General features: G+C 36.7%; 2 protein-coding genes across 4 annotated transcripts in view; one reads left to right on the top strand and one right to left on the bottom strand.

The window, feature by feature from the left end:
• The window catches only part of LOC142337685 (retinoic acid receptor gamma-like), a 497928-nt gene that overhangs the window by 352766 nt on the left and 123978 nt on the right, over nucleotides 1-21184 (bottom strand). The gene's annotated exons all lie outside the window — the stretch shown is intronic.
• The window catches only part of LOC142337684 (EF-hand calcium-binding domain-containing protein 4B-like), a 182880-nt gene that overhangs the window by 10218 nt on the left and 151478 nt on the right, over nucleotides 1-21184 (top strand). For all 3 annotated transcript variants that reach the window (XM_075387120.1, XM_075387122.1, XM_075387123.1), the window contains exon 2: nucleotides 7137-7332. In XM_075387120.1, the coding sequence (XP_075243235.1) occupies nucleotides 7137-7332 (196 nt within the window). The remainder of the gene's footprint in view (nucleotides 1-7136; nucleotides 7333-21184) is intronic.

Here is a 21184-nt window from a genome sequence, read left to right on the forward strand (position 1 = left end):
CTCATATTTGATTCTAGATCTAGGACTACGCACTATTATGTAATTAGTACCACTTTCGCTGGGTAAATTCGCACCAGTTAACCACAATTCTCTACATATTTGTCGAAAACGAAACGCAAAAGTAAACTCAGTGCTTTTGGCTCAAAATAGTGTTGAAAATTGGTAGCAGTCCTCCAAGGTCTGAAAATGCAATAACCTCAATATTAAGCTTTCATCAACAACATGGTCTGAAAAAGAATCTAGAAATTTTAAAAAGCACCATCATAATTGAGACGTTGTCGCCGAAGTCAACCAACATCACATTAACACCGCGACTCATCGTCTTTATTGCAAAACAACATATTAAGAGATAGTCCGGCGACCACACTTTGGTAGTATGGTCGAAAGAGTTTTTAGTATAAGGTTCTAATCTCTTCATTAACCACAAAGATGCGGTACTTAAGGCAATACGAGATTGTGTACTTAACAAAAGCGAGCAGTGGAAGGCAATAAAGCCTTATTCCACGTGAAAATATCACGAGAATGGAAAAAGTAAGAATTTTTTTTCCATTCTCGTGGTATCTGCATGTGCAATACGGGTTTTCGATTGAAAAATTGCAATAGCGAAATTCCAGTGAGAGCCCCTAATTGACGATATACACGCCATCAACCAGGAACGTCTCATGTGAAAAGTAATGAACCAAAACAACCTCTACGTTTAGATTTTTGATGACGAATATTGGATCAAAAAGGCAGCGGCATCTATTAGTTAAATACAATTGATATTTTTTCAAAATACTCAACTGCTGTGATTTTTGAAAAAAATAAAAACAAAGGTAATAAAATTTTTTTCACATATATATCCTTTAATCATGATGAGCCCAGTGGCAAACAAAATTTTTTGTAACCGTAAGAATAGTGAAGCTGCTGTAAATGACCCTCGTGCAATAGGTCTAGTTGAATTTTTCATTCAAACCATTAAATGTAGTCTTGCATGTTTAAAAAAAGAAAAGGAAGCTACAAAACCTTTCAACACGAAACTCGTTTTAAAGTCTGTCATATATCAACTGCTGATATGTAAACTAATGACAACAAATACTTCGCCCTTCGGAGCCGTTTCTGGCAAAAAACTTTAACTACGCTCACATATATCAGCATAAATACTAAACCCAAATCGTCAAATTTGTTCCATATTAAATCATTCTTTAATTGAAAAACACAGTTGCGCCAGACGAAATTCTTCCCGATGGCTAGAACATTGAAGTGGAAACGGGAATGTTTCGAGCAACACAAATTACGAGTGAAAGGAAAAGAAACATATGTACAACTGGAACTTAGAAGGTCTCTATGAAATGCACCAGCCCTGCATTGTTTTTTTAAGTTTTAGATTATCTTAACTACAGGAACCAGGCAAAGTTGATATCATAGTGAGAAACTGCAACATAGCAAAGTTTTGGGACACACGAAGAACAGAAAACACCAGTTAAAGTATATCCGAAGCAAAGAAGCCCAAGGATATCGGAGAAAACACATTACAAGAAAATACAAAGCCATAAAAAAGATTTCACTTGCAAACGGAAAGGTGATATAAAAGTTAAACGGTAGCCGGGCAGCGGCTTAGTTTTAAACCGCTCCAGCCTTGCACGCTAGATGCGCGCTCCCTGGCCTAAGAACCAAACCAACCGCACAACTAGAAAGTGCAGCCCCGCCTGAACCACCTGCACTTTTTGATTATCTACAGTCCCTTCTCTAGAGCAAGTTTCGCGCACAACTGTGCGGCGAAAATCCTGATAATATTCGAAATGCACACATCCAGCAGAAAAGGACGCTGCAGTCTAAATTAGAACGGTAAGTTCAAAATTTCGTTGGATTTTCTTTAATTGAATCCCCAGCCAAAAAGAAGACACTGCGCGGTAAATACAGAGAATATCCAGACACAAACTATAATGGTACAGACATTCCAGGATGCAGCCCCAAAAATTCCAGGATACAGCCTGACAAAACGAATGTATCCTACAACATTGGTGTCGCCTCCTAACCCGAGGACGCATTACATTCAATGATGAATTGCCATGGACTCTTATTAAACTGTTTTGAACATTTAAACTACTAACTATGGCTAGTTATTTAAAGCTAATACATAAATTGTTGACACATTTTTAACCGGGGAATAAATACTAATTTTATGTAAAAGTTTTTTAAAAATTTCAAAATTTTGAATGTCAATAAGAAACTGACGGACACGTCGTATATGTAAGTGTCGTTGAGTTCATAATTGATGTTATATTTATAATTGCTTTTATAGTTAACTTTACGCTCTAACTCCTATCCATCTTTCACATTTTATTTTACTTGATAGTAGGACGTTAACTTCGCGTTCATTAAAAAGTTGGCCAATCACTTGTTCTTCTGTTTTGCATATCACATTTTCATTCACTTATATATTTTAAGTTCGCTCTTCAAAGATAATCACAAAATAGGAAAGTGGATTTCGCCCGGCAAATTAAGTTCAAACAAACTCAATCGCATGCCTGCTCCGAGAAACAACTAACCAATTTAAATCTCAGAAATTTTCTGTCCGACATCTTTCTCCAATCTCAATTTTTCAATTTTAACTATCTGACCCGTTTTGAAATTTTTAATTCAACAAACTGTTGCGTAAACACAAAAAAAACAAAGCAGTACAGCTTCTGAAATAGCAACCAAAAAACTGAATAAGCTACTTCTAAAAGTAATTCTGGAAAGTAAAAACAAGTGAGAAGTCGAGCTCTTGGACAGAAGAAAAGTGAAAATTAAAAAAGCAGGCGGACATAGATCAAAATTAACAAATTCGAGGAGGTTTCCAAAATAAATTGTTCATCAAGTAATTTTCTTTCAGTGACAAAGAAGCTAAACAGTTACAAAGTGTCAGAATAAAAATTCTCCGTTCTTGTGTCAGTTTCGAAAATTTATAAACGCTCTTAACTTTTATTTCTTGTGGTTTTTATTTTCGAAGCCCATTTTTCGAAGCCCGGCAAGAGTTGCACACTGAAGAAATTCAGACCTTTCAAACCAATTTCACCCATTGCCGTCTTAGAGAAAAATCATTATAAATTCATGTTATTTTTCGTTAGCGAAAAAAAAATTCCCTCGAAAATAAAACAAACAATGAAGCTCATTAATAATTGATCGTACATAAGGCTCCAACCCCGTTCAACCACATTCCTGACATAATTGTCTACCAAATGAGGAAGAGAAAAAGAACTTCTGAAATTTCGAAAACTGGTCTAAAAAAACTGGTGTATGCATTTGAAAAAGCTTTAAACTTCAACCGCAAAGCAGATTAAAGGATGTACTACTAGATTATTAAAAGCCGATGCTGATAAGCAGACCAAGACCATTATCTATCATTTTTTTGAAGGGAAAATCAAATTTGATAACCAAGTCAAAATAAATCTAAACTGAACCATTTGAACTTAAATCCATCAAAAATAATACGGGACCTGTTATTACTGAGAATAGAAAGAAAACGTGCAAAGTTAAAAAGAAAACGTTTAACTTTTTTGAAATCATGTTCAAAGTCATAAAAACAATTAGATATCAACTGAAATCAAAATATGGCCAAATTTTTGCCTCCACAGGAGGCCGGTAAGAACTGTGATTATTCACTGTATAATGGGACAAAAAAGAAAAAAAAGCTGGCAAAAACCAAATAGTCAATTATAACGGTGTCGAAATCCTTAAAATTACAATGTATTCTCTAAAAATTATATTGAAAAATCATTAAAACTGTTTTGCAGCCACTGAATTGAAAATATTTTAGTCATCAATGTGATCATTGCACAAGACAGCACAAAAAACATAAAAACTTGAAAAACTTTTGTAATAAAAAAAAAGTAAAGAAAACTCGCCATGTTAGACCGAAAACGCGAATATCTAAATTATAACACAATGATGAACACTACATTCATATCCTTTGAAAGCTGATGCTAAACCAAGCTACAAGATGATAGAAATAAGCTACCGAGTGGCAAATATTAAATGGACATTACTTTCTTGAAAACAAATTTTTTAAAACCATCAGTCATAACAAACATGATCTTAGGTTAAACCAAAAGTTGTAGATTAATTTTTTCCGTCCTAGAAAGCCAATTAGCCATGCCATAAATAAGACAAATTTCAAAGGCTACAAAATAATAATGAATGCACCCAAAACCGAAACTTTCTAACTCTTTTTTGCACATTGTTGGAGCCAACAATACAATTGTTCTCTTCGCTGAATTTACAGTGAATGTTTTTTGGTCTTCATTGGCCCGTATAAATTTTTTGAAATTTTGTGAAATTTTTAAGAGTTGATTTAAAAACATTTGGAATTCTGTCTGATCTAAAGAGAACAACGAAGGCGAAAAGTACGTAGCCCTGTTGCAGCCAAAAAAAGTTTGTTTGTAAACTTCCGCAAGTAGAACATAGCTAGTCGTGACTTTCTGCTCGTCCATTAAAACAAACAATTATTCCAAATGTAACCAAATGAGCTAATATGAGCAAAAAATTCAATAAAAAGCAAATCACGGATCTTGGAAAATTATTGAACTAGAATGCCGAAAGAACCATTAGGTATCAACTGAAAGCAACTGATAAATTGTTTATTAGCTCCCTAGACAGCACATGAGGCCTTTGAATCATTAGACTCAGTTAAGCCTTAATCTGAAACAAACTTTCTCTAACTAAAGGCAAAATAAAATTTTGAATACCTTTCATTGCAAAAACGACGTCACCGAAATTGGTCTTAGTATTTTGGCAAAGAACAAGCTAAATATATCAAAAATAAATTATGCATTTTTGATAAATATCGGTTTTAATTGGCAAAAAGCCGTTAATTTGTTAGCTCCAGAACACATTCTTAGGAACTTGACGTAAAAGTAGCCTCCGTACGAGAGAACAAAGATTTTTTCATTAGTTTTGTTTCTGCACCACCGGTCAATTTGTATAAATTGTGCTAGAGGAGCGCATTTGGTGCCATTTTTCATCAAAACTGAAAATGCTGAAATTTTAAAAACTTAGCCAAAGTTTCAGCCAAAAGAGTTGGTTCAAACAAATCAGAAAATCTTATTTATTTTCAAACATAGAACCAATGAGATTTTGCGATTTTCGTTAACAATTTTATCATATTTTTAAGCAAAAGTGATCAAAACTTCACCAGGAATTACGTGAAATGCAAACAAAACAACGGAAGTTAGCCTAGTGTTCACAAAACTCTTTACCTCAGTAACTCCTCGGAAAAAATTTAAAAAGTTTTTGTTAATTTGTTATTCTACTCTTGACACGCTTTCTAATGATACCACTCACAATTCTTTACGATAAAAATTTTGATCGGCGAAAATCGACTGAACAAAAAAAACCCATTTGAGTAGAGTTCCTCCCTCACTGAATATACTTCCTCCCTCACTTACGTGAACCGAAAAAAATTGGGCAGCTCAGAGTTATACATCTCTGCTGTTGAAGTCCAAAGTGGGCAAAAAGACAAGAATGCCCAAAACTCTTTAAATTGCTTATTTCACAAACAATTGTCTCTTTAAGTTTTTTTGAGTATGGTGTCTTCAAATTCAGCTCTTTCTCGCCAAATTCTACTTTCTCGGTTTTCATTTTGCTCCAGAATTACTTGTTTTGAAATTAAAACCAACTATTGGTTTGATCTCAAGGTTGTTTAAGTTTGAGCATCAATACAATTTTTGTATCAATTTCTGATTACCAACTTTGTTAATTAAAGTTTACAAAAGCATATCGCCCGTTCGATTTCTGTTAAGTCGGTAGTTCTGGATTTGAGCAATTTCATCATGTCTCTGTCTTCTGTTTACTTTATTCCTGTCCATTTCCCTTTCTCTTTTCAATTGGTCGTGATGTAGTTGCTCTTTATCTGCTGAATTGACATATTTATTGACGAGTTCGTCTCGTTTGTAGTGCTCTGAATTGATCTGTTGTTTATCGTTTGCATCTCTCTTTGCGTCGTTTGATGAAGCAGAAACTTCTGTGAAGGATTTGGTCACTATTAGAGCGATGAGAACAAAAATCATTCTCAATTATAAAAAATTAAACTAGAGGAACCAACTTGATTTCGATCTCTTTTTCAGTGCCAGAATTGCAATTTGGAACTCTGCGGCAGTTCAAAGTGCGAGTAATGTGTTATTGGGGTTTTGTCTTTGTAATCCAATTTGTCAGCTGATCATAAGTCTGACCCCGAACCATTCCCGTTTTTTGATCTTCTGTCGTGTTTTCGGTACCCAATCTTTTCACTGTCACTGATCCTAGAAGAACAGAAAAAACTCGAATCAATAAACAATTGTTATTTTCATTTATTTTTGGTATTCTTTTTTGTTACTTGTCCTGGTTGCATAGTAAATTCGGAAATTTTGCATTCTGATTATTCTTCTGAGCTCTTTCTTTTTCAGTTTGAAAATTTGCTCTTGTGAAACCCAATTAAAGTCTAAATTTTTCATGCAGCATAGCCGAAATTCAGAGAATCTAATGTTGTTCTGAATATTTTCCATGATCATGGTAAATTTTGACATGATCAGAGTACTGGGCAGTTCAAAATTCAGAATAAAAGATATTATGATTCAGCGCTGAAAAAATAATTAAGTGTAGTCCGGGAAGTTAGATTGTTGCATTCAAAACGAATTTAAATTTTGCTTTCATGCAGAGATCAAAAGATCCAAATGAGAACATCGCTAGAGTTTTAGATATCTTTAGTGGGTACTTCTAGGATTCAAGGATATAATTAGTTCATCGTTACATAACAGTTCCCAGGTTTAGGTCCAGACACAAATCGAGCTATGATCAGACCCACTCGAACGCACACCCGTGTGTTCCCAGACCGAAATTTCAGGGTCTGGACAGCGGTCCGAGCGCAAAATGGTCTGGGTCATGGTCTGATTTAGGTCTGATCAGAGGTCATTTTGCTCTGGAAAGTCTGATCAGAGGTCATTTCAGTCTGGATATTCTGATCATAGCTCAATTTGGGTCTGGACTTCAACCTGGGAAGTTTCCATTATTCTTGTGCATATTATTCAGTGAACAGTCGCAAACAAAAGAAAATGCGGAAAATGAGCGCCTTTGTATTCTTCATTGTCTCGCCTATCTTTACAGTCTTATCTGATGCAGTAAATGTTTCTCTATTTCAGCTTTGAAGAATTCACAGACGGGTTTGGCCAGTTCCTGAGTTATGTGGAGGGTCACGAGGATGATGACCCGGCAGAAGTGGCCAAACAGCAGAAGAAACAGTCAGTGGCCTCACAGGGAGGCGGTTCGAATCCCACTGAGGGCGAAGACGGCACAGAACAGTTCGAGCAGCTGCTATATCAACTCAATGGACACGAGGTTTGCGTGAAGCAACATTACTTAGGGAAATTCTGAAAAACAAGGAAATTTTGCTTGACTCTAACACTGTTTCAATTGTATAGCCATTCTTTTTTTCCTCTGCCAATCGTCCCAAGCCAGTCTGTGCTGAGAGAAAAAAAAACTAAATAATGGAGGAATTCATTTTCTTTTTCTAAGTTCTGAAATTCGTCTTTATATACTTTTTGCAAACAGTTGATTTTCCTTTTAGTTGCAGGAGAAAATGAACTTAACCCTGGTCATTCTCCCCTAATGTTAAGGTTATTCATATTAACTGCCAGAGCTTAGTTAAAAACTAAACTTTTTCAGTGCAGAAACCTGATGCATGCGGTTTATTCTGTCTCTATGATTTCACGAAAACATGATTTTCAGAAACCAAGAACTCCGAATTCTTTTAGAAGCAAGAAAAAAATTGCGTGCTTGAGGAAAAATTAAATCATTAATAATAAAAATGTACTTCCTCAATGGACTTTCGATTTGCTTTGACTCAATTTGGGTAGAATTTTGTTATCAGGAAATAATTCGAGCGTTCAGTTATCATAACCTGTCACACTGCCAATCAAAATCACAGCCATCAGTTCACCAGTTCCCTGTGGAAATTACAAATATTTTGTGCCTCGTCTCTGCAAGGAAAAGCAATACAATTTAGTTAGAGATTATATTATTGATTGTTTTTTATGGGTCATTATACCATTAATTATTTGAATGAAAAAAAAAAACAAGAATAGTTCGAACTCCTTGATTGATTACACTTCTGCTGTGTTTCTGTCTTTTGATCGAGTTCTTTAATTGATTAAAATATTTCTGTTTGACATGTTAGAATTTCGATCAAACTATAGTCTTAAACTTAGTGAGAATTAGAAAGAAAGTTTGACTTACCAGATTAGAAAGACAAGCAATTTGATTTTGATCAAAGAAATTATATAAATGAATCTTCAAGAAATGGTGCTGAGAATCAATATTCGGTTCAAATTGGTGAATCTAGATAACTATTATTAGAGTTAGATTAACTGATGTAAAATCTTCCCAGCACGTATTAAATGATGATGATATCTCCGGAAGTGTGAATGAATTCTTAGAAAAGTGCAAATGCATTCCATTTATGGTTCCCTTTGCGACTGATTTGCAGAAGCAAACCATATTGGGTAACCCTTGCGACCCCCACTATAAATCACGGTGCTAAGATTAGTTTTGTATCTTGACTTTTTCACACTGATAATGGGTATATATACAGCTGATTTTTGAGTCCTTTTCCATCCCCAAATTCAAATCACCATCTTGATCTAATAATCAGATCTCTCCTGTAAATCTCTAAATTCTACTGTAAAATATCATTTTGTCATTCTCTCATTTTTATGAGAAATTAATTCTTTTACTTAGTTAAAAACGCTTTTTATTCCGCTTGCGAAAGTCCATAACCCAACAGGTTATGGGCCCAGCAATTTTCTAAGTCATAAAATTAATTTCCAAAACAAAACTAATTTGTTGTTGACAGTCATAGTCCTTTTCTGCTTAGTACCTTTTCTTTTCACAACTGTTTTGCCTGCTCAAACTTCAATGGATCAACAGACAGTGAAGCTGCTGACCTACACAGGAAAGGCACAGGACTTTCCAATCTGGAGCACAAGATTTGTGGCGATGATGCAGACGAAGGGACTCTACAAATCACTACTGGGGACAGAGGAGCAACCCAATGAGCCTGCGCCACTGGCCAATGGGGCAACCAATGATGAAAAGAAGAACCACAAGGTGCTGAAGGATGCATATGAGAAGGAAGTTGCAGACATCAAGGAGAAACGGAACAATGTGTGGTGCCATCTGGCACTGACTCTAGATGCAACAACCCTCATGCTGATGAGACATGACTGTGTGGGAGATGATGGCATTGGAGATGGAGCAAAGGCTTGGAAGCTTTTGCAAGAGAGATTTCAGAGTGTGGAGACGCCGACAGTGGTGACTTTAGTGGCACAGCTTGCTCGACTGCAGCTCGAGGATTCTGAGGATTTGGACAGCTTCTTCATCAGAGGACAGGAGTTGCTCACAAGGCTACAAGAAGCAGGGGAAGCAGTCTCAGAGACCCTCTTCAACGCCTTGGTCCTCAATGGTCTGCCAATGAGGTATGAAAGTTTTGTAATACAGGAAAGCTTCAACCCGGCAACGAACTTCACAGAGTTGAGGAAAAGGCTGCAGAACTTTCATGAGAGCACGGTGCAGAGACACAAGGGACAAAGTGGTTCAGTGGCACTGGCAGTGAAGCGTGACTTCAAGAAGGGACCCAAGAAAGGAAACTGCTTTGTGTGTGGGATCCCTGGACACTTTGCCAAGGACTGCAGGAAGAAGGAGACAGCACAATGCAGCAAGTGTGGTGAGAAGGGTCACCTAGACAGGGCATGCAAGAGACAAAGAGATGGAGGCAAACATGAGTCAGTGGCAATGGGTCTAACATTGGCTACACCAGACGGGGAATGCTGGGCAGCTCTTACCCAGTGGAAGACAGCAGGCATGCTAGTGGACAGTGGTTGTACAGATCACATAGTGACGAACATCGATGCGTTTCTGGACTTTGTGCCCATTCAATCAGTGGTCAGAAATCCCAACGGAGAGGCTTCCAGAGTGGTGGGCAGAGGCTGTGTGAGGATCAGCATACCCTCAAACAAAGGGGAATTCCAATGCGAACTCAAAAATGTTCTGTGTGTGCCGGACTATTCTTCAAACCTCCTATCAGTCTCAAGATGCACGGAGTGGGGACATAGCTTCACTTTCGAGAGAGGAAACAGCTGCATGAAGCTCCAGAAGGGAACTCGGGTAAAACTAACACAAGAAAATAATTTGTTTTACTTACCCTGCAGCGTTCTAGAATTCAAGATGAGTTCCAACAGCGTGAAACTTGACAGTGCAAGGAAGTGGCACAGACGATTGGGTCATTTGAATCAAGCAGATGTGGTCAGGAATGCACCAGAGACAGTGGGGGAACTCGATGATGTATGCAATGTGTGTGCATTGGCCAAGATCACAAAGACTCCAGTACCAAGAGTGGCAGAGACCCAAGCAGAAGAGAAGCTGGAGAGGGTGTTCACAGACGTGATGGGACCTTTCAGAGTAGAGTCACTGTCAGGGTTCCGGTTCTGCATTGTGTTTGCAGACCAGTACACGAAGTTTGTGTTTGTGGACTTGCTTAAGGCAAAGAGTGAAGCACTGGCCAGCCTGAAGAAATTTGTTCTCAGTGTGGGGACGCCCAAGAAGCTGAGGCAAGACAATGCGAAGGAGTTTCTTTCAGAGCAGTTCGAGACGTACTGCTTAGATGCAGGCATTCTACAGGAGAAGACCATACCAGAGACGCCACAACAGAATGGGTTAGCTGAGAGGTGCAACAGGACACTGCTGGAGATGGCAAGATGTTTGCTCATTGACTCAGGACTTCCAAAGATGATGTGGGGAGCAGCAATTCTTCACGCAGCAAGGATCAGAAATTTGGTTGTGAGACGAGGAGAAGAAAAATGCCCAGCAGAGCTGATGAGAGGTATAAAACCTAAGCTTCCAATTAGTAAGTTATCTATTTTTGGTTGCACAGTCTTCATGAGGAAGAGGGACAGAGAAGTCAGCAAACTTGAACCCAAGGCACTGGAAGGAAAGTTTGTGGGTTACACTGAAGGAGAAAACGGATAACTGGTGTACATACCCAACACACGCAAGGTGATGGCAGTTCGAGATGTGATCATCAAGGAGTCTGAAGTGGGCTCAATCCCTGACAACGAAGAAACGGCGGACCTACTAGATGATGGGTCGGAACTGGGAATCTGGCACCCAGATGATGGTCATCAAGACGATGACAACAGAGCACGACAGGACACATCTACTGCAATAAAGGAGGAGTGGCATGACGCAGGGAGCGTGAATACTCAAGAAACAACACTGAGACAAGAGGCCTCGGATGTTGGAGAAACAGCACTAGATGAAGAATCTACTGCAACAAGAGGGAGTCACATAGACTCAGATTCACTGGAAGACAGTGACACAGAAGACTTCTCACAGTTAGAGACAGTTGGCTTCAATGAAGATGCACTGGAACACGCGGACAGAGCGGAGCCCAGACGAGGGACACGAGCAAGGAATGTTCCGCAATTTTTTGGAGAAGTCAGGACCCATCTTGCTGTGACTGAGGGCGACTATGTGGAACCCAAAACAGTCTACGAAGCCAAGCAAGGTGACGATTGGGACCAGTGGCACCGGGCAATGAAGGACGAGGTCAAGGCACTCCAAGACAACGAGACTTGGAACCTAGTGAGACCACCCACAGACAGGGACGTCATACCGGGCAAATGGGTTTACAAAGTGAAATTGGGACCCAGTGGTCAAGTGGACAAATACAAAGCGCGCTATGTGGCGAAAGGCTTCAAACAAGTGGAAGGACTGGACTACTTTGAGACTTTTGCGCCTACCTGCAAACCAGAGACATTCAGGATTCTACTTCAACTATCAGCGAAGCAGGGCCATGTGATGCACCAATTTGATGTCAAGACTGCTTTCCTGCACTCACCAATCGAGGAAGAAGTGTATCTGGAACAGCCACAGGAGTTTGTAAAACGCGGATCAGATGGGGAGAAGTTAGTATGTCGACTAAATAAATCAATTTATGGTTTGAAACAGGCTGCTAACAACTGGTACAAAGAGCTGGCAAACTTCCTACTGAGACAGGGTTTCACCAGAAGCAGGAACGATCACTGCTTGTTCGCAGGATCAGAAGCAGAGGATCACACCTTCATCTTGGTCTGGGTTGACGACATCATAGTAGCATCAAGAAGTATGACAGTGGTCTCTGATGTCAAGAAGGCACTAGAAGCAACCTTTCACATGGAAGACAGAGGGAGACTACACTGGTTTCTTGGTCTAAGAATCAGACGAGAAGAGGGCAAAGTCACAGTCGACCAAGAACGCTACATAGAAACAATGCTTGAGCGGTTTCAAATGGATCAATGCAAACCCTCTAGAACTCCAGCTGATTTGAATTTGAAACTTCAGACAGCACAGAACGGAGACGAAGAAGTGGACCAGAGGATCTACAGAAGCTTGGTTGGATCACTTCTGTATCTGGCCAAACAGACGAGGCCAGACATCATGTTCACAGTCAACATTCTGTCCAGACACATGAATGCACCTACCAATCAACACTGGATGTGCGGAAAACGACTTCTGCGATATCTTCAAGGTTCAAAAGGTTTAAAACTTACTTACACAAAAGAGGCTAGTTATGATTTAGTGGGGGAAAGTGATGCAGACTGGTCTGGAGACGTGAACGACAGAAAATCAACAACGGGCTATTACTTCAAGCTCAACGGACGTGGCGCAGCACTCAGCTGGGGTGTCAAGAAGCAGGCCACAGTTGCTTTTTCTTCATCAGAAGCAGAATATCAGGGCATGGCAGCAGCAGTTCAGGAAGCACTCTACCTGAAACAACTTCTAGAGGATTTTGGCATCCAACAGAAACGTCCAATAGCAATTGGAGAAGACAACCAAAGTTGTATCAGACTCTGCCAAAACCCAGTCATGCACAAAAGGAGCAAGCACATCGAAACAAAGTTTCACTTCATCCGGGACAAAACGGAGGATGGGACTATTTCAATTCATTACGTTCCTACAGACAAAATGGCAGCGGACATCTTCACAAAGTCCTTACCCGTTTCGAAAGTGGAAACATTCAGAGCAGTTTTGATGGGAACAGACTCTACGCAATCAGCTCAAGTCTGAGTGGGGGTGTTAGAATTTCGATCAAACTATAGTCTTAAACTTAGTGAGAATTAGAAAGAAAGTTTGACTTACCAGATTAGAAAAACAAGCAATTTGATTTTGATAAAAGAAATTATATAAATGAATCTTCAAGAAATGGTGCTGAGAATCAATATTCGGTTCAAATTGGTGAATCTAGATAACTATTATTAGAGTTAGATTAACTGATGTAAAATCTTCCCAGCACGTATTAAATGATGATGATATCTCCGGAAGTGTGAATGAATTCTTAGAAAAGTGCAAATGCATTCCATTTATGGTTCCCTTTGCGACTGATTTGCAGAAGCAAACCATATTGGGTAACCCTTGCGACCCCCACTATAAATCACGGTGCTAAGATTAGTTTTGTATCTTGACTTTTTCACACTGATAATGGGTATATATACAGCTGATTTTTGAGTCCTTTTCCATCCCCAAATTCAAATCACCATCTTGATCTAATAATCAGATCTCTCCTGTAAATCTCTAAATTCTACTGTAAAATATCATTTTGTTATTCTCTCATTTTTATGAGAAATTAATTCTTTTACTTAGTTAAAAACGCTTTTTATTCCGCTTGCGAAAGTCCATAACCCAACACCAGCCATTTTCATATTTTATGCATTACAACTAATTTTTATCCAAGTAACGTTAAGCATTCCATAAATGATATATTTGACAAAACAACAGACAGCGTTGCAGCTTTCCGGCTATGTTTCATTGAATCTGAAAAATTTAAAGACATTGTGCAGATACTCAACTATATGGCACGAAGTGATATAGCCATGAAAGCTCCAACTAAAACGACCGACAAAGTTTTTGTTTGGTGAGAAATGTCTGTCGCAATAAGCTCAGAATTGAGGGTCTCAGCAGACCATAATGTGTCTTCAAAAAGTTATGAACGTTTTATGATTGTCGAAATAGAATTTACAAGAACTCCTCCAAACATTTTTATAGTCTGCATTGGCATCTAATTGACTCGGCCTCATTTGAAAGTTGAACTTGATTAATTGTACAGGGTACTGTACAATTAATCAAGGGCTGAAATAATTTCTTGAGACAAAATTTCGATGATGTGGTGAGAATTGAGTGAGTTGGAGTTAACTAACCTATTGAGTTGAAAGAAAACTATTGTGCAGGTGCCACCTCAGCTAATAGACTAATTTCACATTTTAATTGTAGGAAAAGTTCTCTCAATCCAAACTCTAATGGACCCTTGGGGCCCTCATCAGTAGCTACATAAGCACTAAATACAGTGTTCAGACTCTGTCAGAACCAATGTGTATTTTATCAATAATCGAACCAAACCTTCCATTACCAATCCTTGCTCCATTTTTCAGAACAAGGTCCAGGGACTGCCGAACGGTTTCAATAACTTGAAATCTATCGAAAACTTGTTAAAAGCTTCTAGTAAACCAACTTATGAACCAAAAATTCATGTTTAACCAGTACAATAATTCTGTTCATATATTAATTTTATAAGAGAGAGAATAATTTAAAAGAGAGAGTATGCTTCAATATATTACGACACTTTACATGAATTACTACATCAAGTTGGGTCTGAAAAGAATTCAAGAAATCTAATTTCCACCAATCTAACTGATCGATGCCAAAAAATCTAACTAAAATGAAAGCTTTTCGGACTGGCTGAAATTGGATAGAGGTGTTCCACAGAGTACGAAACTGTGACTACTTTACTATATAATTGTAAGAATTGGATGGGAATGATAATTTTTAGCTCGCTAAGGTGTTTTAAAAAAGAGCATTGTTAATTTCCTCTGGTACACATTAGAGTAAAAAACAAATAGTAGAAGAGGCAATGTAAGGTTAAGAATATAACATTATGTAAAATTATGAAATCATTAAATTACGCAACTAAAATGTCAGATTACATTAGTAAACAATGGCCTAAAATGCAAATATAAAATGTTCTCACAATTTTATATGTACATCATGAAGATTAGCAAAAAGTTAAAATCTAATGCTCTCAATGTCATCTTTCAAATCGGTTACTTTTGGGTCATTCAAAAATTCTTTCCAAAAATATTCATTAGTTCTTTTTTTAAGGAAGCTTTCGATGTTCTTTTCAGTCTAATATTAGAAGGCAAACTATTATAAATTGGAATGGCTTGTGCAATAAAAGAATCAGTTAAAAATTTATTGTTCTTTCTTATATCGAACGTTATGTTTTTGACCTGCCATGTTTTTTTATTCTCATGGTAGAGAGCAGTTCAATTTTATATGTTGGAAGATCGTTGCTGAGTAACCGAAAAAAAATATTTTGGGCAATGATATTTCAAAAGAAAAGAGATTGGCAATACTTTGTTGCTAAGTTTGAGATCTGTGTTTTTTCCGATCGTATTTTCTCGTATTAAAAATGGTTTTTATTCCCCAATTCAATTGTTTTTCTAAAGTTGTGATTAATGACTTTTGCAACCCTATCATAGTAAAGAAGATGACTTATTACTATTGCATTAAGCAATAAAATTTTCGTTTTCTCTAGTAAACTTTTACTTAGTGTATTCAAAACCTTAATTCCACAAGCCAAGAATCTTTTTCACTTCTCCATCAAATTTGCTATCAATAATTACGCCAGGATACTTCACACTATTTGATTCTGCTTTTCTTCCGTTGTCGATATTCAGCACAGTATTTCTTAACCTCTTCCTGGTGCTGAACACAATATATTCTGTTTTTTGTTTTTTCACCACTAACTGGGACTTTTCAAAAAAATCGATAATTTTTGAGATGTTATGTTCAAGTTTTGTTTTTGACGATATTTCATCAGTGTCGCATGTGAAAAGAAATGTGTCGTCTGCATACTGGACGACCGCGCAATCCTTTTCTACAACCTTTGCTAAATCGTTGACGTAAATGTGAAACAAAAGAGGTCCTATAATAGTACCTTGTGGAACTCCTGTTTTCAAATTTATCCAATCTGGTTCAATTCCATTTAGGACAATTCTTTGAGATCTTTCACTCAAATGATTTTCTATTAGATTGGTAGCATGTTCGTCAAAACCTATATTTTCAAGTCTCAGTAACATTACTTTGTGGTTTATAGAATCAAAAGCCTTTGAAAGATCTAAAAACGCACCTGTAACTTTTTTTTTTCTTGTTGAGTTCTAATCATATTTGTTGTGTCGATTTCAGGATAGCATCAATGGTTGAAATTTGCTTTCTATAACAAAATTGACAAATAGACAATAATTTCTCAGTTTCTAGGAAATTTGTGATCTGTGAACTGAAAGCCTTTTCAAAAATTTTTGACAGAGCAGAATTGACAGAAATAGGTCTTTAATTGAGTGGGTCTTCGGGATTTCCTTTTTTGAAGAACGGAGCTACACAAGTTTTTTAAGATCTTCTGAAAACTTTCCTTCTGTAATCAACTGACTAAATAGATAATATATTGGTTCTGCTAGCGCTGCTTTAGCATCTTTTTTTGTCCAAGCTGGTCATTTGAAGGATCGAGTGCTTTACTTACTTTCAATGAATCTATGAACAGATTTGTTTCCTTAGCTGTTATTTATTGGAAGGTGAAACACATTCTCGGAGCAGTATTAGGAGGAAAGTTGTTTGTTTGTTGTAAGCCAATGAACTCTCCTAGAGTAGAAAATCTGTAATTTAGAAGACTTGCAATTTCCATAGGCTTTGTTATCTTATTACCAAAACTGTTTAAAAAAGAGTGAATTCTTGTTTGAATCTATTCTTTTTACGAAGATCTTGAATGAAGCTCCATCTGGCTTTTTTACTGTTTAACTCCATAAAACTTGAGAGAAGTTGTTTTTCTTTTTGACGATTTTATTCGTTTTTAGTTTCGTCATCGTTAATTTTTGAAAACTGTTTTTTTGTTTTCTCACATAGCCATTTTTCTTGAAGCAAAAACGTTGTTTCGTCTTTTCTAATATAACAGGCTTTGATTGGAGCACATTGTCCTAATGGTCTTTCATTTATTCTTTCAAATTCTAAAAACATCATATCTCCGGTTACTGCACCGTAAAAGTGTCTCCAGTCTCTTTGGAACTGTATCAATAATCGATGGCTTAAGATCATATGGAGAAATTACAGATTGTAGCAGACTTCTGTCGTGTTTTGCGAAGAGGTTTATGTTGTAGTCTGCAGAAGTATAACAGATTCTCCTTCAGCCATAGCAAGATCAATGGCCAGGACAACTTTTTCCAAGAACATCTTTACAAGTTTTTTTTGGGACATATGGTTAATTTAGTCAGCATTTCATTTTTTGTGTGCCCAACTCAACCCATAAACCTTCAAACTTTGTAGCTCGACGGGAGATCGTCGGGGAGACAAGATTTTAAAATTTCGGGATGTACATTATAATACCTCCACATTTTGTTTTTGTTGTTTGAATGCGATCTTTTCGAAAACAGCCAAAGTTTTGCTTCTCTACATGCCAAAACTATTATGGATTTTTTTTGACAACCAAGTTTCACTAAACGCATATATGCAATTGTGACCAATGTCTTGAATGAGTTCTTCCAACAGCAAATGTTGTCCTGCTAAACTTCTGGCGTTTTGACGTAGAATTTTTATTCTGGAATCAAGTAATTCTAATCCTTTCATCATAAGTGCATATGGCAAAATTGGTCCCGGGTTTATTTCGATATCGCCACTTTTTAGTAGAAGGTGCCATATAAGAACCAAGAAAAAAGAAAGATTGAATTTGGGTTTTAAAGCACATTGTTTGCTGTTACAGCTTACTTTGAATGAAGGTATTCCAGATGCATAAGGAAAACTGCAAAAAATTTTCTGTAATACTATTGGACGACATGAGTAAAAAATATAGTATAACTATGAATTGAGTACCTGTCATTTTAAGCAAAATCTGATTATAAAGCTTTACACCTTGCAAAACAGCTTAAAAACAACAGAAACTGCAGCTAATATCCATTTGTATAACGATATGTTTGCCTCCATAGTTTGTAAATGCCAGCCCTACTCACATATGAATTTTGAGAATTTTGCAATAATTGTAAACGAACAAAATCACAAAAGTTTAAAAGAAAATTACATAAACCTGCTTTTTTAATGAACGTAATTCCCTGCTGAAAATTAAAATGTGTATCATCGTTAAAAAGAGCGTTGTAAGTTGCCATTTGACTCAACATGTTGCAGACAGGAAGTACTTTCATATGTTCAGTGTTTTCTTGTGTAATATACTCGCACAGTTTTTCATCGAATTCATAAATTTTGTTGTTTGTCTGTTCGTTTTTCGGCAATTTTTTCAAGGGAGGCACTTCCATCAATACCAATGTTTCCGGGCTTAACTTTGCCTTTATTGCAGAGACAAGATCTTTGTAATCTGACAATGTTTTCTAAATGATCAATTATTTGTTTTAGAATAGCATTTGTCCCATCCTGTAAAATAACTCTTTTCGTTTTTTTTATCGTAACCGTGTAATAATTGCAGTTTCTCCTTTGTCGTCGAGCCTGGGTACGCATGTATACTGCAGTCCGGAGGAAAAGTCAATGTTCTATTAGATAGGTAGCATTTTCGTCGAAACCTATTTTTTCAAGTCTCCGTAACATTTTTTTGTGGTTTATAGAATTAAAAGCCTTTGAAATATCTAAAAACACCCTTCCAACAATTTTTTCCTGTTGAGCTCTAATCTTATTTGTTGTGTCGATTTCAGGATAGCATCAATGGTTGAAATTTGTTTTCTATAACCAAAATGACTAATAGAGACTAATTGCTCACTTTCTAGGAGTTTTGTGATCTGTGAACTAAACGCCTTTTCAAAAATTTTTGACAGAGCAGAAGTGACAGAAATAGGGCTATAATTGAGTGGGTCTTTGGGATTTCCTTTTTTGACGAACGGAGTTACACAAGCTTTTATAAGATCTTCTGAAAACTTTCCTTCTGTAGTCAACTGACTAAATAGATAATATATTGGTTCTGCTAGCGCTGCTTTAGCATCTTTTTTTGTCCAAGCTGGTCATTTGAAGGATCGAGTGCTTTACTTACTTTCAATGAATCTATGAACAGATTTGTTTCCTTGGCTTGTATTTATTGGAAAGTGAAACATATTCTCGGAGCAGTATTAGGAGGAATGTTGTTTGTTTGTTGTAAGCCAATGAACTCTCCTAGAGTAGAAAATCTGTAATTTAGAAGACTTGCAATTTCCATAGGCTTTGTTATCTTATTACCAAAACTGTTTAAAAAAGAGTGAATTCTTGTTTGAATCTATTCTTTCCTGCGAAGATCTTGAATGAAGCTCCATCTGGCTTTTTTACTGTTTAACTCTATAAAATTTGAGAGAAGTTGTTTTTTTTTTGACGATTTTATTCGTTTTTAGTTTCGTCATCGTTAATTTTTGAAAACTGTTTTTTTGTTTTCTCACATAGCCGTTTTTCTTGAACAAAAACGTTGGTTTGTCTTTTCTAATATAACAGGTTTTAATCGGAGCATTTAGTGCTAATGCTCTTTCATTTATTCTTTGAAATTCTAAAAACATCATATCGCCGGTTACTGCACCGTAAAAGTGTCTCCAGTCTGAATTTTCAATTAAATTTTGGAACGCTATGGCTGAATAGTTTTTTCGTCAAAAGATTTTTTCATTGTTTTTTATTGATTTTAGCATCACAGATTTAAGAACTGAAATCAGTTTTCAAAATTGTATCCGCTACTGTGCTTGTTTTGTAATCGTCTGTTATAATGTAATCAATAAGAGTTGGAGAGGAGTCAGTCATTCTTGAAACTGTATCAATATTCGACGGCTTAAGATCATATGGAGAAATTACAGATTGTAGCAGACTTCTGTCGCGTTTGCGAAAAAATTTAATTTGTAATTTGCAGCAAGTATAACAGATTTTCCTTCAGCCATAGCAAGATCAATTGCCAGGACAAATTTTTCCAAGAACATCTTTGCAAATTTTTTTTGGGACAGTATGATGAATTTAGTAAGCAATTTTTTTTGTATGCCCAACTCAACCCATAAACTTTTGAAATTTGTATCCGGAAAGCAGTTGAGATCATCGCAGAGACGAGATTTTAAAAATTTCGGGATGTACATTATAATACCACCACCTTTTGTTTTTGTTGTTTGGATGCCATCTTTTCGAAAACAGTCAAAGTTTTGCTTATCTACATGCCAAAACTCTTGTGGATTTTTTTTGACAACCAAGTTTCACTAAACGCATATATGCAATTGTGACCAATGTCTTGAATGAGTTCTTTCAACAGCAAATGTTGTCCTGCTAAACTTCTGGCGTTTTGACGTCGAATTTTTACTCGGGAATCAAATAATTCTAATTCTGTCGTCATAAGTGCATATGGCAAAATTGGTCCCGGGTTTATTTCGATATCGTCACTTTTTAGTAGAAGGTACCATATAACAACCAAGGAATGTAAAGCACATTGTTTGTTGTTACAGCTTCCTTTGAATGAAGGTATTCGAGATGCATAAGAGCATCTCGACTTCCATAAGATGCATAAGAAGCACTTCCATCAATAGCAATAATTCCGGGCTGAGCTTTGCCTTTATTGCAGAGACAAGATCTTTGTAATCTGAGAATGTTTTCTAAATAATCACTTTTTTTGTTTTAGAATAGCATTTGTCCCATCCTCTAAAATAACTGTTTTCATCTTTTTTTGATCGTAACAGTGTAATAATTGCAGTTTGTCCTTTGTCGTCGAGCTTGCGTACGCATGTATACTGCAGTCCTGAGGAAAAGTTCGATCTATTGCCAGGTGTTTGATGATACTACAACCAATTAAAAAATTTTCTGTTTTCCCCTCGTTCTTTAATGCTTAAAACTTTTGAATAAAAACGTCATTTTTCGCACTCGTGTTAATTGTTGGTGTTATTATAGATGAATTAGTTGTTACATGTGCCGAGTTTTTAAAGAATTCACTCATGGTTACCACATGCTCGGCGATGAGACTGTCCTTCTCTTCTAATTTTTGATAAAGTTGGCAAAAAATTTTATAAAGATCCGCTTTTGAATAACTATTAAACTTTTCTGCAGTCATCATCATGATTGGAATATATTACAGGAGGATTTTTACAGGAATAATTTACAATTCTTGATATTTACAACAAGAACTTTGTTG

Source organism: Convolutriloba macropyga, chromosome 4 (assembly GCF_964194025.1).
Source record: "Convolutriloba macropyga chromosome 4, txConMacr16.3, whole genome shotgun sequence".
NCBI lineage: Eukaryota > Metazoa > Xenacoelomorpha > Acoela > Convolutidae > Convolutriloba > Convolutriloba macropyga.